The 19,365-nt window shown below is 42.1% G+C and overlaps 1 protein-coding gene across 13 annotated transcripts in view; it reads left to right on the top strand.

The window, feature by feature from the left end:
• The first annotated feature begins 400 nt into the window (after positions 1-400).
• syngap1b (synaptic Ras GTPase activating protein 1b) overlaps positions 401-19,365 on the top strand; it is a 169,968-nt gene continuing 151,003 nt past the window's right edge. For 11 of the 13 annotated variants that reach the window (XM_030393286.1, XM_030393290.1, XM_030393292.1 and 8 more), the window contains exon 1: positions 1,626-2,068. In XM_030393286.1, coding sequence (XP_030249146.1) covers positions 2,047-2,068 — 22 coding nt within the window. In that variant the 5' untranslated portion in view covers positions 1,626-2,046. Of the gene's footprint in view, positions 577-993; positions 1,128-1,625; positions 2,069-19,365 lie in introns of those variants that run through there. The other 2 variants (XM_030393281.1, XM_030393282.1) reach the window with 2 other exon arrangements.

Below are 19,365 nucleotides of genomic sequence, written 5' to 3'. Positions count from 1 at the left end.
GTGCTTTTAATACTATGAAGAGTGTCTGCTGTGACAAAGACAACTGCTCAGGTGTGTTTCTAATTGAAACTAAGTAGGTACGGCAGACTGGTAATACATTTTAACATTTTACCTGAGAATGTAGTAGAGCCATTTGTGAGAAATTATGACCCCATGAGGTGCCTTTATAATCTTGTTTACCAAATACGTGGAAAATTGAGCTTTCTCTCTCCTACCTTCTCAAATATTTGTTCATCCCTCATTTTTTTAGGGTAAAAATATTCATGATTTGATTGGTCCTCCAGGCTCCAGCTGAGCCTGCAGTTACCGGCTTCGACCACAAGGTGGCGGCCACATCTCAACATTTACACCAAACACAAACGCTGCACTGTGCTGCCTTCACTTGCTCCTCTGGCGCCGTGAAGTGCAGAAGTGATGACCGCCTCACTTACAAACAGGATATTGGAATGATTTCGGTTGGAAGAACAAAACCAAGAAGTGCTGTTTTTGCTTGATTTAGTTTTTTATTGGACCTGAACAACAGATGTCACGTCTTTGAAGGAGGAACAGGAGGAAGACAACTTGTGGTTCATTCATGTGAGTACCTGTAAATTAGCCAAAAGTTAGTCAGAATTAGCACGTACATTTCTTATTTTCCTGTCAATTTACAGCTTCAGTCGATTCAGCTTCAATACTTGTGACAGTTAAGATCAACAGAGACTAAAATTAACAGTTTAAGAGACAGAATATGCTTTAATTTATATCCGCAAATCGACAACCTAAACAACTCTCATCACGCTGGGTCTTTAATGACGAGTTAAGTCATGAGCAAATAGGAATTTCGTAATTGCGATTTCTCCCACGCCACGCAAAGGCAGCACACTCGAGCTCAGGGGCGCCATTTTGGCTCCACAGCTTCTCCCCTCGATGCAGTTCCTGTGTTTGGTCATGTGCATCGCGCAAATCCAGCGTCGCATGATTTCCCTTTGGGAAGTATGGAGAAGAGTGAAGTGGGAGGAGGTGGCTGTCGTCAAGTAGAAACCCAAACTTTAATGTTTAGTGTGAAATTATCGTCAGTTTTATGTTTTATATATTATTTTTGCGGCAACTGTCCGGGAACAAGCTAGCAGTTAGCTTGTTTTCAACAGGTAAGACTTTGAGGAGCACGAAAACATCAGTTTGTAGAGGCTGAACAGAGGGAGCTAATCACCTGGAGTAATTAAAATAAAACATTTAAAGTGTCGCCACAGAGAGTTAAAAACTATGCTGCTGCAATTTTAATGGGCCCTTATTAACCTGAGGAGGAATGTAGAATATATACAAACACACACACACACAACACACACACACACACACACACACACACAGTACAGTAGCCTGAAGCTGTACAGTGAAATTTCCATTCACTGCAACATTATTATAATAATATATATTTCATTTTTCACCGCGTGAGTCGAGCTGTAAAACCGTAAAACGCAAAAAAAGCGCGTAAAGATATGTTAGAGATATTGTGAAACGTGCGCGCCCCCCCCCCCTCCACACACACACGCACGCGCGCGGAAACACATGCGCGCGCGTGCTCGGTCCTCCACCCCCTTCCCTCTCTCTCTCTCTCTCTCTCTCTCTCTCTCCCTCACACACACACACACACACACACACGCTCACTCGCGTTTCACCCTCACACCTCAGCGCAGCGGCGTGCAAATAAACACACACACGCACACACTCACACACACTCACTCTCACACACACACGCACGCACTCACTCACTCACTCACGCACACACACACACATATTTCTGCATCCTGTATTTTTTTACGCACCGGGAGCCGGGCGCTTTATAAGCGGTCGTGGATTTTATGATGCCAGTTTTTATAACAGCGGAATATTGGCCTCTCCGTCGGCTCCTACTGTGAATAGCACTATATCGCGTGTGTTTTTTTTTTATTTTTTTTATTTTTATTTTCCAGATTTATTTCTAATTTGGTTCCCCCCCCCCCACCTCCGTTACTTCTGAGCACCGAGAGACCGCCGAGACGCACAGCCTACGTTCAATGCCGTTGGAACATGTCCTATGTTCCCTTTCAAGGTAAGGCACAGCAGACATTTAACATTTTTTCTGTCCTCCACACTGCATCTTTTTCTTTTTCTGTCCTCCTCCCCCGTTCCTCACCATCCTCTCCCTCTCTCTCCTCTCTCCTCTCTCTCTCCCTCTTCTGTCTCTCTGACACTATCATATGCAATAGGCATATTCTAAAAAGCACCATAGCCGACAGGTGCATAGAAAAATAAGCCCCGGAGTGCCTTCTAGATGGATGCCCACACACACAAACACACACACACACACACACAAACAGACGCACGCAGAAAACACACCACGGCTCCCAGCGCAGCGTGTGTCCGTTTGAGAGAAAAAAAAAAAACCTGTGCATGCGGCAATTATAGTATTGTAATAAGGTATGCATGTGTACTGGTGTCACGGTGTACTCCTGCAAGTGCATTCCAGCAGCAGCAGCAGCAGCAGCAGCAGCACAGCGATGATGATTGGGAGAGAAAAAATGCTGTAATATTCCTGAAATATTCCCACAATAATCCAGTGGCACTCTCAAGGAGTTTATGGAGAAGGCTCCGTAGTTACTCTGGTGGGAAATTGCAATCATATTCTTTAACGTGCCTTTCAAGGAGTTTTGATCGCGCTTGTAGTACTTGATTTTATTTGAATCCCCATTGAAATATCCCCCTCGTAGTGTGTCACGAGATTTTGTCAGTATCCTGAATGGACTGTGAGCAAAAAAACACCCAAAAAAACTTTGGCCCCACTAAAAAAAAAATATGTAGATGACCAGAATGAGAGGCTACTTCATTCCTACTGGTTCTTTTCTCTCTCCCCCCCCCCCCCCCCCCCCGTACTCGAGTGTGAGTGGGTGAAAGGCGCTTCGGTGTACGGTAAAAGGCAGATTCCCCTCGGTATCATCGCACTGCAACTGTGACTAATGCTATATGTGAGCAGGCGTGCTGCAGTGAGCTGCCTCAAATCTATCCAGTCGACACGTTCAATTTGCAGTGTGCGTGTGTGTGTGTGTGTGTGTGTTATTAGAGGGGCTAATTCTGGAGAAAGCAAGGTCCTCAAACGTGACGGCCGGAGTGAGATGAGACGCCCAGTGCAAAGTTTGGAAGAGCCGGGAAGGATTTTATTTTGTTTTTTTTGGGGTGGTGGGGTTTGTGTGAGTACCTGTTATCAAGAAGGGTAGCTGTAGGGATGGGGAGGATGTGCTTGTGTGTGTGTGTGTGTGTGTGTGAGTGTGTGTGACGGAGAGAGGGAGAGGAAGAGAGCGGCAGCGTAGTCAGTGTGTGGGTTCGGGAGAGAGTGGAGGTGTGCTGCATGTGACTGCCGGGGTGAGAGAGAGTGATGTTTCATGTGTGGATACGAGCGCACACGCACAGACCTGTAACCCTTTTGTAGAAACAACGCGGGCTGCCTCCAAAATGGAGACTAATGTGGACCTCAAAAAAAACAAAAAACAAACCTAACTGTCAGCTCCTGGACTTCGTCGTAACCCCGGAGTCATCATCCGAGCCGCATACGAAAAGAGAGACCAAATTTAACTGTGGCCGCTCGCTCGGCTCCCTTTCACTGCTTCTTTATTCCCTCCGAGCGAAGCAGATAATGGCCAAAATGCCCTCTTGTGCGAGTGCAGCTATAGAACTTGGTTGCATAATGCTGGTGAGATGCTCTGCCACTGTGTGTGTGTGTGTGTGTGTGTTTGTGTGTGTTTGTGTATGTGTGCAAGCCCACTCTGGGAGTCATTGCCAGGAAATTGTGAGCACAGTGCTGCACCTTCAAAACCTGCCAGCGATGGCACCGAGTACTCTTTCTCTGTGATCGCACAGTGGCGTTTCGTTTTAGACATTGTTTTTCCGAGCTGAGCACTGGTTAGTCTTCTCCAATTTGCTACAACTGCTGAGGGGTTTAGCCCTAAGCTGGAATGTAAGGCATATCAATATGGAGATAGAGACCAATCTGCTCGGATTTTTAACTTCATGATTGCAGCAGTTGTATTTAAAATGTCACTCACTTGAGACGACACCTGTAAACCCGCTCTTTTTTTAGTTATTATGTCCAAAAGTCCCTAAATGTGTCCCTTTAAATGTAATGTTAGAACTCAGAGAAGCATGTTGATATAAGGCCCGCAGCTAATGATTATTTTCCTTGTCCTTTAGCTGTTTGGTTTATTAAATGTCAAAAAATGGTGAAAAATGGTCAAAGACAGTGTTTCCCAAAGCCCGAGAAGATGTTCTCGGATGTCTTGTTTTGTCCACAACCCAACATTATTCCGTTTATTGTCATACAGGAGTAAAGAAACCAGAACATATTCACATTTCAGAAGCTGGAAAGAGAAAGCTGATATGTGTTGGTGCCAAAGCTATATCGTGTTGCAGGGATGGCGTGATTTTGTAGGCTAACCAGGAAGTTAGCATCGACCTGGTTGCCCAATGGGATTCTTCCATAGGATCTTGGATTACACCTGAAAATACACAACACAAGTCTATGATGCTTACACGTTTTGTCCAGCAATACATTACACAACAATATTCTGAATATAACCTGAACATGTTTTAAGCTCACCCCAGACATTTTTGGAGCCATAAAACCAAAGAACCATTCAAAAAAAATCCACTGACTTCAAGATGAGGAAACCGGAAGTGCAAAAAAATACTTCCGGTGCTTCATGACTAATTCCTGTGGCAGTCTATTAATCGCTCAACGGGAGCTCAATCAACAAATATTTGTGAAAAATTATATAAGCGAAATAGTTGATAGGTTTCCGTATCCAGCATCTACACTGAGAGAGGTGACTGGTTTTCTCACTTTTATTTCATCATTAATTGAACATCTTTTGGTAACTGGACTGTTGATTGGGCAAGATTTAAAGATGACACCTTTTGGGATTTGGAAAATTGTGACGCATTTTTTAATCTTTTCTGATATTATATAGAACAAACAGACAATTACATGGCTGCAACTCAACGCTTATTATATTACTGATGAATCTGCAGATTATTTCCACTATTGATCTTTAAATGTACGATGTATATTGGTGCCAAAACGATTTAATCGAATATTTTTTTCCTTATATAGTAAAGGCAAAAAAATGTTGACAAGCAGAAACAGTTACTGGTTCCAGCATCTTATATTTGACCATTACTTGAACATCTGTTGGCTCCTGGATTGTTGATTTGAGCGAGATTTGAAGATGACACCTTTGGGAATTGTGATGTAAATTTGTCAATATTTTCTGACGTTTTATCGACCATACACTCAATTAAATAGTGGGGCTGCAACAAATGCTTGTTTTTATGAGTGATGTACATGCAGATTATCTTCTTGATTAATATAATGTAATAAAAAACATAGTGAATTTCAAAATTGCTTGTTTTTGTCCAACCAACAGTCCAAAGACCCTTCATTTATGATCATAGATAACAAAGAAAACGTTTAAATCCTTCCATTCAACAAGCTTGAAATAGCAAATGTTTGACATTTTAACTTGGAAAAACGTCTCTTTTCTGATTGACTAGTCAATGTATTGGCCAATGGTTGCAGCTCTGTCAATAAGCAACATAATCAATTGAGTGAATAATCGCTTAGTTGCGAAGCCTCGTATGAATTTGGGCCAACCAGCTGAATAAACTCTAGACAGATACTCTATCCATCTCCCCTGTCTACCTATACATTAGAAGCTCCATGGTTACTCAAAGCGATTATGTAACACTGTGTGATATTTATTGCCGCACAGTGACTCAACATCTACAGATAAAATATGTGGTAAGCCGGCTGATATTAGTGTGACATTGATTTGCGATGAGATATAGGTTCACATATGGGGAGAGAGGGGTAAAAAAAAACCAAAAAAAAAAAAACCCGACACCCTCACCGATCTTGCAGATGTATCTGAGCCCACATTGACGAGTGTGTTAAGCTAATGTACCAGGCAAAGCCATTTGCAGTCATGCCAAGTACCGGCTCACATGAACAGGCAGTTAGTGGGAGGCAGGCAGCAGCAGCAGCAGCAGCAGATATGGGCCTTCCTATCTTGGCTAAATCTTTTTCCTCCCTCATTCGCTCTCTTAAACTCACACCTCCTTTTCAGTCTATCTCTTTCTTTCTTTTCCTTTCTCTCTCTCTCTGCTGTGGTCGACCCCCCTCATGCCGAACCACCCACACACACACACACACATATATACTACACACACACACACGCTCTCCTACCCCCTCACTGTCTCTTCTCTCTCTCTCTCTTTTCCCATCTCCACAATGGCTGCATCCACGAGTGCAGATGGACACTATGAAAGCGAGCAGCCAGCCGCTGAGCTATCCCTGGCCTTGTCGATTTTACAGTAGTTTGATACAGCAGCTCCTGTCAAGCATGGCCATAGTTAAAGAGACAGCGCACCGCCAGTGCACTGCAGCACCCCATCTTCTCCCTCCTTCTCTTCCCCTCTCTTTCTCCCATGTGACATAAGGGACTGTCTTACACCCCTCCACTACTCAGACTGTGCCAAGAACCATCATCTGTTAGGCTATTACTGTACTGCATGCGCGAGATTCATCTAGCCCTGCGCACTAGATGATCCGTCAAAAAGCGAGAGCCCATTCATTCTCCGGTGGGGCGCCAAGCGTACTGGAGATGCGTCTGCGGCGGCTTTTTCAAGTGTTGTGTCGAATTAGCGGCGGAGGCGACCAAGTGGCGAGGATTCGGGGGAAGTGATTTGCTTTTAATCGCACACGTAGGGCTGAATCCTCCAGCCGGAGAGAGCTTCTCGTCTGGTGTTGACACATCTTTAGTGATCTGATGTTTTGCGAATCAAAGAACCCCCTGTCCAAGTTCAGGGACGTTTTAGATTTGCTGGCCGAATTCCCTCTAGATACGGGAAGTCAGCACTTCTAAATGTCAAACTAGACTCGGTGCCTTCAGCTTTTTCATTTATTTTGATCAAGTATCCCCAAAGCTTTCTGGTCAAAGACAGGCAGTGATGTCAGGATATTGAGGAAATATCACTCATGTCATTATTCTGGCCCGCAGATAGGAAGTCAGTCAGCGTTCAACAAGACCTCATTTGAATTCACACACACAATATTTTTACATATTCATCATCATGTGCGAAGATCCGATGAATAAGCACATGGGGGTCGCCTACTTAGCTTGTTTAAACACGTATTATCTGGCAGCAGTTTCAGGGTCTTTGATACCCTGGAGGTCAATCAATATTTGACCTCAGCAGCAAACGATATGTCTGTAACACACCAGGGACTGTGACCATGTAGACCCATTGATAATCTAACAAGTGGAAGTACTGCGACCTCAGGCGGGATCTAAACATGATGTGACATTTTACTTGAGATGAATTCTTTATCACATTTGGGGCATTCTGTATTCTTGGCCCCGGTAGAGGTCAACATGACCGCTCACTAGTTGAACGGCTCCAGTTTCCAGAAGTGAATTTCTCCATTCTTTCACTCGACAATGACATTTCAATAAAATAAGAGTTGAAGAGCTAGCTAAGCCTGTAACCAAGCCAACCAACTGTGAGATGAATCATGACCATAAAACATTTGATCCGAAACGAAAAACAGGTCGTAAGACAGAAAAAAGACAAAGGTAAAACTATGTACATGCTTATTTGAAGACAACTCATCCCATCAAACATTTTGAATTATTCCTTTCCAGCAATCACTGACTGGTGTTGATGCTTCTCCTTATCTCTAAAGAACAGCAGTGTGATCGGAAAGTGAAATTGTGATTGCTCCGTGGGAATTGCAACGTAAATAATCTGATCGTGGTAGCAGTACATGGCTAGTCAGCACAACTGTGTCAGTCAGGTGACATTTCCATGGTAACAGCAAGCTCAGCCAATCAGAGATGTTGCTGTTTCATTTGAGGATTGTGGGTAGTGTGGTCCAACGTGTTTCTATACCGTCTCATAGCAGGGTTACGACATTATGGCTAATAATCAATATCCTCAATTTATAATATGAACGGGAGTTTTTACTTCTGCAACCTCACTGTTCACACTATCATGATACACTGTCCATGAATAACAATACTGTCACGATACAGCGATTCTGTGGTAATCGATAGGAAAAAAATCTTCAATTATTCATTGATGGGCTGAGTGATTATTTTTGCATTATTGTATGCTATATTGTGATACAAGATATTTATCTTGGTGTCGTGAAATCTCCTCAAAAGCAATTCGTAAATTCTGGGACGTGGCAACAAAATCAAATATCACGATGCTTTTGACGAAATACCTTGATAACGATATTTTGTCGATTTTGTAGGGACTGACAAGATATTAACACAATGATATTTTTGGATGAGTAGTTTGATTAAGCGATGTGGATATAATGACTAGGTGGGTAAATGACAGTTATTAAAACATAGACCAGTCTGGTAAGTTTAGAAAATGACATCACTACTTTGTAATGAATGCTTTAAATGAGGTAGAAACGGCACTTCTATCAAGATATAACAATCCAAAATCCAAGACGATAAACTCTGGCTCACTTATTTATTTTTTTTAATCTGTGTAAATTAAGTTTACACCTCAAGAAGTCATGAAGAAGTGACTCTGGTGAATCAGCATTTCTATGTTTTGATTAAAATATCGATATTTCATGCCAGTGTACAGAAAACGTATCTGAGAGGAGGCGATACAATATATTCCTGCGTCAAATTGTGTCCCAGCCCCTACAAAGTCCGATTCGTAGAGTATCCGTGGAAAGCCTCCACATGGTTTATTTTTGGCACGTAGATGAATCTTAAGTCCACATGTGTCGTCACTTTCTCTGTCTTTTTTGTTCAGGATCAACAGATTGAGTTCAGTCTTGAGCTGATCCTCTTTTCTCTTTTTTTTCTCCCAATCTGTTGGCCAACACTAAACTAGCTCCAGTAAAGAATGCCCAGGCCCCTTATCCTCTCAGAGCCTTTCAGTGCTTTACTGATACTGGGGGAATCTACATGGCGCCTGCTGGAGTTGCTGGGAGGAGTGGCTTCTTAGATTCAGCTACACTTTGGGTGGGTGGGTAATTCAATTCTGCTGCAAAGCCTGAGTGGAATGACTCAATGGGTTTGTGCACTGAGACCCAGAGAGAGAGAGAGAGAATGTCTTGGCTTTTGATTGATCTTGTCAGGATTCACTCACAGCAAAAAGGTCAGGACGAGCTGCCTCCTCTCTCCTGAGCCAATCAGCGGGCTGCCAATCCGGGATAATGATCTCCCTCTGGATATGGTTGGCTCATAAGGTTTGCGGGCATGATGTCATCCGATCCCATGGATGCCCGTGATTCAGAACTGTGAGGTTTTAGCCAAATACCCAAGGCAGTGTGAGAAGTTACTGTACATATGTCAGTATGTTAGCAGTAAGAGGAATCCATCGCAGGACAGGAGATTATTTAGTGCTTCGATTGTAGGCTGCAACTACCTAATTTAAGTGCAGATTCAAGTGTGAGTTATTTTTTAAATTAATCAATTAGTTTTTGGGCTATTAAATATAAGAAAATGGTCAAAAAATATCATACTAGTGTCTCTGTAAGCCCAAGATGTCTCAAATGCCCCCAAAACATGCAGTTAACTGTCAAAAGAAAAAATAAATCCAAAAATATTCACATTTAAGAAGCCGGAATCATAGAAATGTATTTATTTTTCCTCATGGCATGAAGGGATATTGTTTAGTGCTTTGTTTTAAGGCTGCAACTAACTAATTTAATCATCAGTCAATCCTTCATTTATTTTTATCAGTTAATCAATTAGTTGTTTGGTCTATAAAATGTCCACGCTGACATTTTCAAATGTCTTGAATTGTCGTAGAGAAATCAAGAGACCAGGAAAACACATTTGAGAGGCTGGAATCAGATAATTTTACTCAGACTGCTTAATCAATTATCAAAATAGTGAGGGATCAATAAAGTTGTATACAACTGATAACAATCCAAAGGTCTACTTAATTTGTATGCGTGTGTTGAGGTGCCTAGTCAGATAAATATCGGGCTGCACAGTAATGTAAAACATTGTTTTGATTATCTTTGACAGATATTGTGATTTTAATATGATTATTGATTAGTGTCAATGGTTATTTCTGCATCAAATTGTGTTTTTTTTCACTGAAAAACTATAAGATGATATTTGTTGAGGTCTGTAACACACAAGCATGTTTTCTTACATCTGGAGAACAGGATTTATAGGCCAGGCAACTCTGCAGCACTTCAGTACTTCATCATAATGCCGTTTGGTCAAACAATTAAACTTTTACAATACATTACAGCCTCTGCAATTTGGAAATTGTACCTGGACATACTGCAGTTCTGATAGTATTTTGAATAATTGTGCAGCCCTAGTTAGATAGTCCTGTTGTGTCCGGTCGTATTACCATTTAAAATAACGTGGCACTTAATTGCTCACATAAATATAAAAGTTCTCAAACTGAGACGACTTCACAAAGTGTAATAAGTATTATAATTAAGGTAACTTTTCTTATTTAATATGATATGAAACCCAAACTGTTTCATGTAATTTCTTCTGGCTGCAAAAAAAAAATTGCCTCGATGTTAAATGATATTGTGCATAATTAAGAATATATACAGTACGCTGGGGGACGATTTTATCACTTTCTTTGACATGCACACTCAAAGTCATACATTTCAAGTGCCTTTAAAAAAAAAGATCCTCCCTGAAGTAGCTTGAGGGCCAGTAAAATAAGGGCTGCTACCACAGGCTGTAAAATAATAGCCTCTGAAATTAATAGGAAAAAAAAACCTACATCTCTGTTCACTGAAGCCTGAAGCTGGATTAAACATCAGTGTCAGGCTATCAATCTGTGGAATACAGAACTCTCTGCTCAGGCTCACATGCGTCATGCTACACAACACTGAGCAAGACCACACTGAACTGTTGGGGTGTTTAATAAGTCACCTGTAGAGCCGTTCACTCTTCTATTTTTACCTTCTTTGTGTCTCTGTGTATGTTTTGCAGTTGTGTGTTTTTACAGTGCATGTTTGGTTCTGTGTCTGAGGTGCTGCAGTCTCACTTCAGCTCGCGGTCATATGAGGTTAGGATATTATTTTACAGTAGCAGCTCAGCTGAGCCGATCCTCCGTTCAAATCTGGATTAAGTGTGAAACATACGAGCGTCAGTTAGCAAATAATCTGGATATTGTTGATTTCCCGTCTCAGTTATGGAAGATTTATTTTTAAACTAGTGGCACGTTAGCGGAAGTAAGAAGTAGTAGTTAAACCATCATGGTGTTGAGAAAACATGATTAAAGCTCTCTTGAACATTGTTGCTCGTGGCAGGTTACCTCACCTCTGTTCCCATTTAAATATGTTCAATCAAACACATTGATGTGAACAGCCCTAGTCCAAATTTACAGCATTTTCTTTCGAGCAGTGAAGAGGCACTTTTGGGCACAATGCCATGGCAACATGTAAGAAATCCTGGTGTGACTGGTAAAATATCGATGAATATTTTATTTTTACCAACTAATAATTACACAGGGTGTCAGAGTGAAAGCATTTTCATGACAAAACTGACAAGAATAGGTGAGAACCTGAAAACTAAAGGCCATTTTTGGAAGAGAAACACACACACACACACACCTCTGTAGTCCCTGGATGAACCTTATTCTGTGAGAAACGTTGATAATCCGTTGAGTTACTCACACACATGAGGGTTTTGCTGCTTTTCTCTGTTTTATGAAATTGCAAAATGAATGTATCTGGGTTTTGGACTGATAATCAGACAGTTCAAAACTCAGATACTAGCCAACAAGACAGCCAAATGGGTGACCGCAGTTTGAGTCACACCACTCAATATTTTTAAGGACATCTTGGGATATTTCCAGCTGCTTTCATGGCGACAAAACTGAATGTTTTTGTAAGGAGACCTGGGGACACTGCCATCCATTTGGGTGGTAAATAAGCTATTTTTAAGCCAAACCATGATTTTTTTTCCACACCAACCACAACCAAGTTCTTTCTGTACGAAAACCTAAGCGGAGCATAAACACAGCGGTGTGACAAGAGAGGAAGGACAAACGTAAACATACTTAGCTAACATTTAATCTGGCAATTGGGTTCCTCCATTGGCTCAGGGAAATAATGATGACTACATTATACTCTGACTTATATAAACCAAACAATTAACTGATAAACTGAGAAAATAATTGACCTAATAATGAGCAATGAAAATGTTGGTCGCAGTTCAGAGCATTTTCTGCACCCACTGTGTTTCAGTCCAGAGCCGACGTGTCCATACATTTAATTGGTCACCGTAAGCTCCGTCTCATGTCTAAAAGTAGTACTCCACCGCACTTGATGTGCTCATGAAAGATTTTCACTACCGGTCTGTCGGTTTAGGGGTTTACACTATCGCCTCACAGCGAGAAGACCCAGGTTTGATCCTTGGCTCTGCCTGTGCCGAGTTTGCACGTTTGTGTGGGTTTTTTTCTGTGGTTTCCTCCCACATTCAAAGACGTGCAAGTCAGGCAGAGTGGAGACTCTAAATTGCCCGTAGGTATGAATGTGAGCGCGAGTGGATGTCTGCCTATGTGCGTTCAACCTGCGATGGACTGGCGACCTGCCCAGTGTCCTGCCATCCGCCCGGTGCATGCTGGGAAAGGCTGTAGCCCCAGGTGTGCCAGAAAAAGGATTAAGTGGGCAGAGAAATTAAATGAATAAATGATTAACCAGATGCATCTTTCTTGGCATTGAACATATCAAGTAAAGAAATAAAGAACATTATGAACTTTCGACATATTTTAGGACATAAACCATTTCACAGTTGACGCAATCAATCGATTAACCGAGCGATTTTCTTTCAATACGCTGCCCGGTTAAGATCTGTGTTGATCGTTCCATCGGCACGGCCATGTGGTTGATTACATCCCTGCATTAGTTTGTTCACGTAGCACGGATCTGATGGCCAATCAGGATATGTAAGACAACATTCAATACCGCAGCCTCCACAATTCAGCCGAAAAGAACATTGTGAATGCCTTTAAGATCGATCACAATCTAATCGCCCACCCTATGTTTTTGAATGTGACTCATTCTATCAGGACTGAAGACCACAACTACATGTTTGCACAACATAGGATTTATCTAAAGATCATCTTACAACATGAACCAAAGGTAGAGTAGCTATCGTCTGTCAAACGAGGACTGTGAAGTGCCATACTATATTATCCTCCTAATGAATCATTTTGTAAGTGTATGTGTCACCCTTCTTTATGTTCGATGTCTGACTTTGAAATGAAACTCTTTTTTTTTTAATGCGTGTGTTGTGAGCAGACCCCGGCATTTCAAAGACCTCCATTACCATTTAAAAGATTTGAAATCAGTTATGTTTTTTAATAGGTTATGTCGGCTCTGCCTCGATTTTCCGATTGTGGATTAGAGCAAATCTGTTTCCCGAGAGTTTTCGCAAGAATGGCTGTGTTCAGTATTTTTGTATGTGTGCCTGTATGTGTGTTTTGTGCCTCTGTACTCGTATCGTTGTGTGTAATATGTGTGTAGCGGTGTTTTACCTCCACTCAAAGGACCTCATAAAGGTTAGCAGGCTCACTCAACAGCTGATGGTAAATTTAGCCTCCTTTTCACACAGTCCCACACACGATTTGAGTATTTTTCCTACTGTATCAGACCATATCCAGGCATGTTGCTGCTCTGAAGAGGTGTGCATTTATTCGAACATATTAATGATCGGAATTAGAGTTTGTCGAGATGAGAATGATTTAGCAAAAATACTTGTGTAATATTTTAATATCGGATGTCATGGGTTAATGTTTGATTACGTTTGGCACTCCAGAGTTGCGATGAGTCTTTCTGGATGGGACTGAATGTAATAGAACAACACGACTCTTGTGGGTTTTTTTTTTTTTTTTTTTTGATTAACGGCAACGTCAAACAGGTAGGAATGGATTGCGATGAGAAGGGCTCGCAGGACGCCAAAACTACACTTTTAATTTTAAGGGTTCTCACTCTCAAGTTTTAAATTTGGAAAATTGCAAACCCCACTCAAGACCATCTCATATTTCCTAGTGCCTTTTAAGAGCAGAAGGAAATAAATGCCTCCATCCAAAGATCACTGCACGAAAAAAGGCCATTTTTGGCAGTGTAATATTTTTATGTAATCCAGAGGAGAATGGTTAACCCACTGTTCCTATTGTTAAAATGTTCTGGGATTTTAAGATTGCCGCATTTAAGGCTGGAAGTCTTCCTCTAACGGATAAAGACGAAGCACTTCATGCACCTCTTTTTGTAAGAGGTCTGAAGTTACACCTAATGAGCTTCTCCGGTTTATTTTTCCCTCGCAGTATTTGCACACACTTAACGTGAGAAAAGCCACATTACGGATCTTTTCCAACCGCTCTCAGCTCTGGCACACGCTGGCATTATTTATGGGTGAAAGGTTGCCTTGCAGATGCTACAATCCAAGTGGTTTGCCACCACGTCATGACCCCCAGGTCTCCAGCCTGGCTTTTATGTAACACACGTAATGTAGTGGAAACTGAACATATGACAGGAACTGCTAGGTTGTTTTCTCTCGTGGGATATAATATGTATATAAAACTTTGCATATCTACTGGTTTTGTTGGCAGTATCAGTCTGTCATATGTCTCCTCTCTTTGATGAAAACTGAAAGTACGTTTAAAGGGATACTCCGGTGTAAGTTTAATCCATGGTCTAAATCACAGTGAAGCTGTGTTAGACTCCCTCTCGAGAGATCCAGTTAGCAGACCGCTAATTTACGGAGCTTTATCAACCTCAGAAACAACCGCACGACAGCAATACACTGCAGTAAATGGGTCCAAATATAAACCGCCACCAAAAAGCCACAAATAATGCTCAGAACAGCACCAAACTTCAGCAACAGTGAAACAGGGTCTCAGCACATAGTCCGGGGCATCTAACCTCCGCTAGCTTAGCTGGATTTCTATTAGAAGCTAAAAACAGATTTCAACTCTCCTCCATCAGCTTCCGGGTCGGGGAAGTCCCGACACGACGATTACCGAGTGCGATTAGAAATGCTCAGTTCCGTTCTTTTCCCTGTCCGCTCTCGATAATAACTGTTATAAACTGGCAGGTAAGACACATATGAACTTTGATTGCTTTTCCATGGAGTCATAATCAGACATTTTCATCCATGAGCCGCGGAACTCTACTGCACTCGGTAATCGAGTCGTCGGGACTTCCCGTCAACAGGAAGCTGCTGCAGAAGAGTGTTAAATTTAGTCAGCTTTTCAGTAGAAACCCAGCTAAGCTAGCGGAGGTTAGATGCCCCGGACTATGTGCTGAGACCCTATTTGTACTGTTGCTGAAGTTTGGTGCTGTTCTGAGCATTATTTGTGGCTTTTTGGTGGCGGTTTATATTTGGATCCATTTACTGCAGTGTATTATTGTCAAGCGGTCGTTTCAGAGGTTGATAAAACTCCGTAAATTAGCGGTCTGCTAACTTGATCTCTCGAGAGGGAGTCTAACACAGTTTCACAGTGTGTTAGACCATGGATTAAATTTACACCGGAATATCCCTTTAAATACATGATATCTGTGGATTCCCATTACATGAATACATCAAAAAATACTTTGGGTGGAGACAGTCAATTATGTATAAATCGTGAAATACATTTAAGAATCCGGGTGTGCTCATTCCAGGCCCGCCTGATTCGATCTCAATAAGTTATATCAAGCGTAGCGTGTCAAACGCTGGTGATGTCTTGAAGTTCCAACATATTGTTCAGTCAGCGTTTTTTACACCTGGGTGAACATGGCTTCAGCTTTCTGTGAGGTTTTATTAATCACTCCTGTAGTTCAAGGTCTCAGAGAGGTCTAACACGCAAGACTAGATTCAGAATATGTTAGAATGTGAATGTAGTGGTCTGTCAGGATTCTTTGAGCCAAATGACTGCCGAACAGGCTGTGGGGATATGTGTATATTTTAGATTAAGCATCTGAGCGGACACCGTGAAGAAAAGGAAAACGGAGGTTTGGTCTGCGTTGATCTTGGACGGCAAGTGTTCCTGGTGTGTCAGTTTGTGTTGAGCCAACACTGGCCTGTCTGTTTTCATCAGCTGTGTTTGCAGGGCACTGTCATTTTTAGCTCGCAGAATATATCAGCAAGGAAAACATCTGGTGCGACTCTATCATCTGACCGGTTTGATCGAGGAAGGGGTACGTGTCTGATCTTTCAAGTGATGTCATCACCTCACACTGAATAAACTCGCGGGGTGGAGAGGAGACATGGAGTTAATATACTGTAGGGAAACAGGAAGAGCTGACTTGCATAAAATGAATGCCAAGCCGTCCCCCCAAAGACAGAGCATGCACTTCGTGCAAACACAGTAATCTTCCGGCATATGCTCATTCCTGGACTGTATTTCTGTTTTAATGCAAAAGAAAGCAGGAAATCACAAAACAATACGAGCCTATGAATACAATTACGGAGTTCCTGACTCCGCCGGGGTTTGGCTTGATATTTTATATCTCACAATTTATGAGTGCATTTTTTAAACCTTTATTTATCCAGGGAAGATTCTGCTGAGCATGCCCCGCCCGCTCCTTTTAAGAAACCCCCCCTGCTTCTCTTTCATGTAGTTACACATTCAGGCGCTTTGGAGATGCCTCATGCAGCCGCAGTATTCCTCAGGTGATTACCGTGCGGCCCTGCTGGACCTGCTGGGGTTTAGCTGCCTTGCCCGGTTGCTGATTGTTGTTGAGGACGGGCGAGCAGCCGTCATTTACGACCCACTAAGATTTTTTTTTTTTTTTTCCCCCGGCAGGCTCACAGATTTAAAACCAGCCAAACTTTCAGTCACAAGCGCACATCTCAGACCCTCTGGGGAGAGGAGAGTGTTAGGCATTCACTTAACTTGCCATGTATTTGGAGTGAAGATGTGAACTAATGGCATCTGGCAGGAATGGCTGCTGCGCACTGGAAGCCCACTGCTTGTGTCTTGTTTGTGGTGAGGGCAGATGTGCTTCCGTTGGAGGTATGTGTCCGTTCCTATTAGAGATAAAACAGAGGCCTGAGGTGAGCACTCAGGGGGCTTGCAGTGACATCCCTGCCTAATGTCTGACATCATCAGCAACAGTGATGAGAGAATGAGTTCACGGTGACGCATGTTTGTGTGCTCATACAGACACTGATACTTCAGGAGAAGCTGATGTCATATATCCCTTCATGCTGGCTTGGGTAGATAGGACAGGATCGTTAGAGCCGTCACGCATACACACACACACACCAACAGGCACAAACAATATGTCGCTGAATGGACTTTTTTTTCCATTTTAAAGAGGCCAAAGTATCGGATAAGAACTTGAAAACGAGGCGACAGTGTGAAAGGGGATATTCATAACCTAGAGAAAATGATCACCTGAGTCTGCGGCTCTCCTCGGCTTTACGGAGCTTTATAACAAGTTTCAGCACATAATTTAGCTGTGAACTCCACAACTTTACTGTCTCGGTTCACTACTTGGGCTCTCATTGTCATTTTTCGGTACACACACACACAGAGAGCAACTTAGCAGCTAAAGAGCCAGTTATTTCCCTCGGGAGATGGTAAATACCAAAAACTGAGATAAAAGAGAGCGAATAATGGATTCAAATTCTTCAGGTGGCTGATGGTGGTGGCGAATCCAATGAATGCTAATGTTGCTCTTTGGATGTGTAAATTAGCAAGTTTGCTTGTTGATTTAATCGTCCTTACTGCTTGGTCACCTATTTGCAAGTTAACGTGAAGTTCAGTTAAACTTTTAAAGTGAAAACTACATCGCTTCTGTTTTCCTCAGCGTAGCAAATGCTCAAACACAGGTCCTTGATTTAGTCCAACATGGAGACGTGAAAGCGGATAATGATGGTGCCAGGTAGTATTATGTTAACATAAAGATGTTAAAGTAGAGAAATAAGATAAAAACAACTGAAGAAAAACACAAAGATGAAAAACGAAATAGCTGAAACTGACTACATAGCGACGTCAATGCAGTTTATAGAGATATTACGTTGTCCAAATTAATAATACCAAGCAAACTGTACAAATAACTAACAAAATCGCTTTCTTTTAAATGTAGAGACCACATAAAGATTGGTTTTATACAACAACTAACCGTGGAACGTCACATATGCTCCATATTGTGAGATATTGATATCAGAGAACAGTATTCTCTTCTAATAATATGATATTGATTTCAATCATGTTGCTCAGCTCTGAATGTGATTCATTAACTGCACACACACACTCACACAGAAAGATGTGTGCAATGAAACTCTTTAATCCTCAGGCTTCCCACAAAAAAGAACGGGAAATAGATAATTTCAAGTCCAGTGAGACGTACATGGGTCTTTCTTTTTTTTTTCTCCCTGAGATGATACAAATACCCTCACACTGTTTCTCTAATTAAAAAGAACAGGTCATGAATTACAGCACTTATGTAAAGGTGGCTGCAGAAGATCTCCTTTCTCCTGCTTCAGCATTTGTGTTCTGGCAGCTGAACTGCTGCACTTTACCCATTCATGTAACTGTGTGAGAGAGTCTTTGCAAATTGGTGTGTGTTTGCTTATGTCAGATTATCTCATGTGCTTTATTTTTTTTCTTTTTATTGCTTGCATGTGAATGTGTTCATGTGTTCCCCCCGGGTGTGTATGCGAGTTAATGTCCATTTTGTGTAGAAAACAGCAACACCTGCTCTTCCCCATACGGTCGACATACCAGCTGGAACACGCGATCCCTTATTAATTTCATCTGCTACAACAAATCTACCTCAACCATGACAGAGTGTGGATGTGGATGAGGCAGAGGAGGCAGGTTAAAGAGGTTGGAGCTCAGGATCAGGAATGTGTTTCCTAATATTTGGCACTGTCGGTGTGTGTGTGTGTGTGTGTATCCTTGTGCAAGTGCAGTTCATGCATCATGTACTTGCTGAAAAGTGAGCTGTGAAGAATGAGCGAATGTGTTAGCCCCGCTGGAAGATGTATGTGAGAAAAAACATATTTTTGTCTCATACACCGATGGCTCCGACGGCCCGCGTAGTTAATGGAGTTTACAAGCGTGTGCACTGATGAACTTTTATGGGAAGTGACAGTACAGTGATGGTATGCCATGTAGTCATGAATATCTGAGAACTGTGGAGTGGAAGCTGTCGTAACACCCCGGTTAAAATGTCTGAGAGGACACGAAAAAGTTCTCCAGGTCTCTGTCGACACGGGTGCCTGTTGTTGTGGATGTGGATTTGTTAATGCGCTTAGCCTCTGCAGCCACTTGCTGCGGTTTTTTCGCTGCACCTCCAGGGACTCTTTAGATTAGCAGCAGGAACTTCACACCACTAGACGAGAA

The sequence above is a fragment of the Sparus aurata genome, chromosome 17 (assembly GCF_900880675.1).
Source record: "Sparus aurata chromosome 17, fSpaAur1.1, whole genome shotgun sequence".
NCBI lineage: Eukaryota > Metazoa > Chordata > Actinopteri > Spariformes > Sparidae > Sparus > Sparus aurata.
The sequence above is the reverse complement of the archived record's forward strand: the minus strand, read 5'-3'. Positions and strand labels throughout refer to the sequence as shown.